The 6999-nt window shown below is 57.7% G+C and overlaps 1 protein-coding gene across 1 annotated transcript in view; it reads left to right on the top strand.

Moving 5' to 3' along the window:
- Positions 1-1136: 1136 nt before the first annotated feature.
- Positions 1137-6999, top strand: part of KIF3C (kinesin family member 3C) — a 36169-nt gene continuing 30306 nt past the window's right edge. Inside the window, exon 1 of the mRNA XM_007470794.1 lies at positions 1137-3339. Within this exon, the coding sequence (XP_007470856.1) occupies positions 1807-3339 (1533 nt within the window). The 5' untranslated portion in view covers positions 1137-1806. The remainder of the gene's footprint in view (positions 3340-6999) is intronic.

Genomic DNA, 6999 nt, shown 5'->3' with positions numbered 1-6999 from the left:
CTCAAAACCACTTTAAAACTAATGGTTTTAAATAGATGAGGAAACTAAGGCTAGGGCAAGGTAAGTGACTGCCCGAAGTCACACAGTTGGTTGGAGATTAGAACTGCAACTTGAGTCCAAGTTTTGTTTTATGCAAATTCTGTGTCTCTCTCTGTTAAGGAAAAGAGATTGGTCAGGGAAGGCTTCACAGAGGAGGAGGTGCTTGAACTGCCCACGCAGCAGGGCACCAAGTACAGAAGAGTAACAGGGTCCTCCTGGCAAAGTCACAAAGACGCAACACAGCACAGCCAGAAGGAAACGAAAAATGGTTCCTAGAATTGTGAGCTCCTTGAGGACAGGAAGGTCCAGCTCCTAGAATAAGGCCTGAGGTTTAGCAGGTGCTGGGTGACTGTTTGAAGGAATGAATGTCTGGAACACAGAGTCTCTCTAGGACAGTAGCTGGAAGTGAGGCTGGGAAGTGGCAGGAGTCAGAAGACGGAGAGGCTTTTATACAATATGGAAGGCTGGTGTTGGAGGAGGGGAGGGGACGAGGGTGCATGTGCGGAGAGGATGTGAGGAGAGAATCAGCTGGAAGCTGGTTCCAGGAGAGAGAAAAGGAAGGCCAGAAGTAAACCAGGGTAGGGAGAGGAAAGGACAGAGCCAAGAAACATTTAGGAGTTAGAATGCCTGGCAACACCCTTAAGGGGAGGGGTGACATGTACGAGTCTGCCGGCAGAAAGGCAGGAGCAGAAGAGAGACAGGGGATGCTGGTTGTGGAGGAAACAGGTGCGGGTAGCGGATACCCCGCATCCCCCCCACCCCCCACCCCAGCTAGGCTGCAACCTCAACAGTCACTCCTGGGGCAGAACGCCAGAGAGGGAGGGGCCTCCCGAACTGGAGAAGTCATTTGCAACCTGCCAGAACCCGGTTAACAAAGGCAGGACTACAACTCCCAGCATGCTCCGGCCCAGTGGGGTGACGGCGGGCGGTGGCTGCGCTGCACCCGTCTGGTGCGCACAGGACCTGGGTCGGCACCGGAGCCTGTCATTCCGGAGGGGTCTGTGGGGGTGCGAGCGGGCATGCACCCGGGTCCCCAGCGCACTGGCGGCGCAGGGCTCGCGATTCCCGCCCCACGGCCCCGCCCCTTGCCCCACCCCAGCCGGGCGGCTTAGCTGGGGCCGCAGCGCGGCGGCAACATCACTCTCGCTGCCGCTGCTCCGCCCCATCGCCTTCTGTTTTTCTCTCTCATTCTCCGGTGGCGACGGCGGGGAAGGAGGAGGCAGGGGCAGCAGCCGCGCTGGCTGCAATGAATGATCCCCCAGCTGGGGGAGAGGACTCCAGGTGAGCCTCTGCCCTCGGGAGGGCCGGGACCCCCGGTCGCCCAGGACCTGCAGCACCCCCGCCATGGATCCCTAGAGGAGGAGGAGGAGGACAAGGAGAAGACAGCTCTGCCGCCCACCCCCATCCCATTTTCCTCTTCCTTTATCTCATTGTTGCCGTAGCTGTTTACGGCAAGGCTCCCGCTGCCCCAGCATGGGGCGGGCTCCGGGTACTGCCATTCGGCCGGCGCTGCTCCCGCGGCTGCCCGGCGATTCTGCCTAATTCTCCCTCCGCAGCCGGTGCAGCGAGGACCGGAGAGCGGTGGAGGCCCGGACTGCAGCAGCGACGGGGCCACCTCCCAGCATCCCCACCCTAGGAGTCTACAGGCGGATTGAAGAACGGCGCCTGGGGGCTGGGCCGGCCCCGCCGATCCCGACCTAGGGAGGACAGCAGGACCGCCTAGGCTGCGGAGAGGGGTGGGGGGGTCAGGAAGGACAGAGCAGCAAGATGGCCAGTAAAACCAAGGCCAGTGAGGCCCTGAAGGTGGTGGCCCGGTGCCGCCCCCTCAGCCGGAAGGAGGAGGCTTCTGGTCACGAGCAGATCCTGACCATGGACGTGAAACTGGGCCAGGTGACACTGCGAAACCCCCGCGCTGCCCTAGGGGAGCTGCCCAAGACCTTCACCTTTGATGCCGTGTATGATGCCAGCTCCAAGCAGGCAGACTTGTATGATGAAACCGTGAGGCCCCTGGTAGACTCGGTGCTTCAAGGTTTCAATGGCACCGTGTTTGCCTATGGACAGACCGGCACGGGCAAGACCTACACCATGCAGGGGACCTGGGTGGAGCCCGAGCAGCGCGGGGTCATCCCCAATGCCTTTGAGCATATCTTCACCCACATCTCGCGCTCCCAGAACCAGCAGTACTTGGTCCGGGCCTCCTACCTGGAGATCTACCAGGAGGAGATTCGGGATCTGCTCTCCAAGGAGCCTGGCAAGAGGCTAGAGCTGAAGGAGAACCCTGAGACAGGCGTCTACATCAAGGACCTGTCCTCCTTCGTCACCAAGAATGTCAAGGAGATTGAGCACGTGATGAACCTGGGGAACCAGACCCGGGCGGTGGGTAGTACACACATGAATGAGGTCAGCTCCCGCTCCCATGCCATCTTTGTCATCACCGTGGAGTGCAGTGAGCGTGGCTTGGATGGCCAGGACCACATCCGTGTGGGCAAGCTCAACCTCGTGGACCTGGCTGGAAGTGAGAGGCAGAACAAGGCAGGCCCCAACGCGGCTGGAGGGACGGCCACGCAGCCCACGGGTGGTGGCGGTGGTGGAGGTGGTGGTGGTAGTGGAGAGAGGCCTAAGGAAGCCTCCAAAATCAACCTCTCGCTGTCTGCCCTGGGCAACGTGATCGCTGCTCTGGCGGGCAACAGGAGCACCCATATCCCCTACCGGGACTCCAAGCTGACCCGGCTGCTCCAGGACTCTCTGGGGGGGAATGCCAAGACCATCATGGTGGCCACCCTGGGGCCAGCCTCTCACAGCTACGATGAGAGCCTCTCCACCCTGCGCTTTGCCAACCGGGCCAAGAACATCAAGAACAAGCCCCGGGTGAACGAGGACCCCAAGGACACGCTGCTGCGGGAATTCCAGGAGGAGATCGCCCGCCTGAAGGCCCAGCTGGAGAAGAAGGGGATGCTGGGAAAGCGGCTCCGGAGGAAGAGCAGCCGCAGGAAGAAGGCCGTGTCAGCCCCGGCTGGGTACCCTGAGGGGCCGCTGATGGAGGCCTGGGTGGCCGAAGAGGAGGACGACAACAACAACCACCGCCCGCCCCAGCCCACCCTGGAGTCGGCCTTGGACAAGAACATGGAGAATTACCTGCAGGAGCAGCAGGAGCGGCTGGAGGAGGAGAAGGCGGCCATCCAGGGTGACCGCAGCCTGGTGAGCGAGGAGAAGCAGAAGCTGCTGCAGGAGAAGGAGAAGATGCTGGAAGACCTGCGGCGGGAGCAGCAGGCCACAGAGCTGCTCGCAGCCAAGTACAAGGTAAGCGCCCCCGAGGGAGCAGGGGCTCTCCAGAGGTCCCCAGAGGGATCTGGGCTGGCAGGCTCTTCTTTGAGGGTCTGTGACCTGGCCGGAAGCAAAGTGTCCTGCCCTCCTGCCGAGAGCTCCCCTGGAGAAGGCAGGCGAATTTCTGCGACTCTGGACTGCCAGGCAGAGCCTCCCTGGAGCACCTAGGAGGACACGCGCGCACACGCGCACACGCGCACACACGCACAGAGCAAAGCAGCAGGCAGTCTCAAGCCAGTGAGCTTGGACTGGTCTGACCTGCTGCCTGTCAGTCTCTGCTGGTGGCCCCCAGTACCGGTCAGGTCCATGGACAGCCAGGCAGGCACTCAGCCCCGTCCGGGTGTGGGTTCTCACTCTTGCCTGGCCACCTCCCTCGTGACGTCCTCCCTTTGCAGCGCCATCAAACCTCACACCATTTTAATACCTGACGTTTGGACACTTCACAGTTTACAAAGTGCCCCACATACATGATCTCATTTGATTCTTACGGTAGCTATCCGGGGTCCTGCTTCTTAAACCCCCATTTTACAGGTGAGGGACTAAGGCTCAGAAAAGTGACATGACTGAGGTTCCATCCTACACAGTGGCAGAGCTGAGCTGGAACCAGTGGCCCTTGGGCTCTTTCAGTTCTTGGGTGGCGAGGCAGGATTATACATGGGTCCTGCTCCCTGTGAAAGTGGTCCAGTGGTCCCCTGGGCCCATTGCGTAGAATCTTAGGAAGGAGATCACGCAGAAGGTTGGAAAGAGCACCGGGTTCTATGCTGGAGACCTGGCGTCTTGGCCTAGCTCTGCTACAGGTCATTGAGTGACCTTGTGTACATTGCTTCTTCCCTTCCTCAAGCCTCAGTCTCCCTTTTTGTAAAATAGAGGGTTGGCCTGGGTGATCTCTGAGGTTCTTCTGATCTGAGAAACAAACCAGCTGGCCCCCACACCCAGGCCTCATCCTAGTAAGATCCAATTCCCCATTGCCCTGAGAGATATCAGGGCCTCGGCGTCCTTCCTGAGCTGCTCCCTTCCCTGGGGAAGCCTCCAGGCCCCGTTGGAGCTAAGCTGCAGAGGCCCCCTGCCTGGCCAACCACAGACCTGTTAAGTTTCAATGCTGCAGATGCCATGACTCAATGTTCCAGGCATTTCCAGGTCCCTGGAGTCCTTAACACTGAGGGTTGGAGGAAGAACGCAAGGAACCGTGAGCTGATGACTTGCTGGGGGCAGCAAAACATTACCAGTTCTTAGTCCCTCTCGGGAGTGTGGGCTGGGGTGCAGGGAAGCCCTGCCTGGGAGGGGGAATGGCAACGGCTGGAAGAGGGACAGATGAGCTACAGGCCATTGTCTGTGTTATGGGCTCTGGCCTTGCTTATTTAGTACTTAATTCACCTCCAGGAGCTCAGCAAGGGTTATGCTGAGCCGCTTCCTCAAAGGGATTGGTACATTTGGGGTCCTCCTGGAAGAAGCAGGATGTTAAAGGCAGGACAGTTAGCCTCAGCTCTCCCAGGAGGAAGGGAATCCAGGCAGTCTAGTGCTTCCCACCAGGAAATCTTACATGGGCAATCTCTCATCAGTTTCATTACCAAGAGCCCCACCACTACCCCTACTCCCTTCCCCACCCACCCTTAAAGCTGGGGGGCAATGGAGGCTAGGAGAGTGCACTTCAGCCCTGAGCAAATGGGTAGAAGGGTTGAAGTGAAGGATCCAATGGGATCTCCCCTTGTTGGCCACTCCCTGGCTCCCTCAGTAAGGTTCTTGGATCTAAGGCAATGTGGGGCATGGATAATGGGGCTGTCAAGAGAACAGGGCGGCCAGAGCCAGAATTCTTGTACCAGAGGCATGGCCCACAGAACCCCTCATCTTACAGCTGCCAGGGGCCTTGGAAAACTGAGGCCCAGACTTGCCCAGGGCCACACAGGTGAGTTAAGGAGAGCCAGACTCTTTATACTTGGTCCGGCTTCTTTCCATTACACCAGAGTCCTGATGTTGTTACCTGTGCTACTTGATAATCAGAGTAATTCATTTTTATGTAACTCTTTTATGTTTTAATCTCATGGAATCCTCCCAGCAACCTCAAGAGATGAGTATTACAATCTCCATTTGACAGTGATGAAAACCAAGGCTGGCGACTGTCTCCGTGACATGGGCTAATAGGCAGGTGGAGCCAGGACTGGAACCCAGGTCTTCTGATGGCCCCAGACCTGTGCTCTTTCCAAGTCTTCACGGATTCCTCCACATTTGATCTCTTTGTGACTCGGGGCAGAGGCCTTTGCCTCTCTAGGCCTCAGGTTTCCATTGGCCTGATGAGGGGAAGTCTGACACAGCTTCCTAGGGACTGGGTGAAATGGTCATTATGTGCCAGGCTTTCAGATATAAGTGAAGGGGGAGGGTTGCCTGGGAAATTCCAGGAGGGGAATGATTCCACATTCTGTGACTTCTTGTCACACCCAGCCCTGGACGAACAGCAGCCAGCAAGCCGTGAATGGAGCCTGTATAGAGGACCCCGACCTCCCTATAGTCCTTAAGGGACTGCTGGTTCAGTGTTGGATGTTTCTAGGATAGAGGAAGCAATTTGAGGGCTCTTGAGGGATCCACTGGGTAATGAGGGGAGGAGCGTATGAGAGATAATCCCAAGCCTGCCCATTTCACAGGGTTGTGCTGAAGATTAAATGAGATCATTAGTGTGAGGGCATTTGAAATATGTTGAAAGCACTACATCAGTGGAGGGCATTAGCAGCCACTGGGTGGCTTCTGTCTGCCAAGCAGGGGTCCAGTGATCTCTAGGACTGACATCTTTGTCGTTGCCTTAACGCTTTCCTTCCCCTGCCATCCCGGCTGCCTTGCCATAACCCTGCAGCCCTGGGAACAGAGCCAGGCGAGAAAGATCCGGGAGCCCTCCGAAGGCAGGCGGGAGCTCCGGTCCCTCCTGGAAATTAGCTGAACTTCTGCTCCCCATCTGCAACACACTCCGGCTCCCACTTTCTGAGTTTCAACAACTCCCCTTGTCGCCTCCCTCATTCCCTTCTTCCAGTTCACACCACCCCCGGGGGCAGCTGAGCGGTAGCTGATGCGACCCAGTGCCCTCATTCACTCTCTCTGACTCATCTTACAGTCGGTCTCGCCTGTTTTCCCTGCCCGCCACCTCTAGGCTCCCCGTTCCCTTTGTTCTCCCCTCACTGTGAACAAACACCATGCCTGTCTCCTTGGAGTCTCCTTTCATATTTACCTCGGGCCTCGGGGCATGGGAGGGTGTGCAAGTGTCGGAGGGTTTGTGATTGTCATTAGTGCCCTGTTTATCAGTAGTCATTAGCCATCCATACTTACCTCGTGTCTCTGGGAGGGGGGTCTTGATAGCATACTAGACCTGAGAGGTAGGGAGAGTTGGTAAAGTCACAGGCAGACCCACAGCTGAGGTTATGCCTCTGCACAATGGGAACTCCAGTGTTTGTGCACAATGCACGTACTGCAGTGAGGACTGGGATGCCCGTAGCTTGATCAGGAGAAGGCCCACTTTAATTGTGCAAGGAACATTTTTTTTTTTTTTTTGCAGTACACGGCCTTCTCACTGCTGGGCCTCTCCCGTTGCGGAGCACAGGCTCTGGATGCACAGGCTCAGCGGCCATGGCTCACGGGCCCAGCCGCTCCACGGCA

Source organism: Lipotes vexillifer, unplaced genomic scaffold (genome assembly GCF_000442215.2).
Source record: "Lipotes vexillifer unplaced genomic scaffold, Lipotes_vexillifer_v1.1 scaffold717, whole genome shotgun sequence".
NCBI classification, from domain to species: Eukaryota; Metazoa; Chordata; class Mammalia; order Artiodactyla; family Lipotidae; genus Lipotes; species Lipotes vexillifer.
The sequence above is the reverse complement of the archived record's forward strand: the minus strand, read 5'-3'. Positions and strand labels throughout refer to the sequence as shown.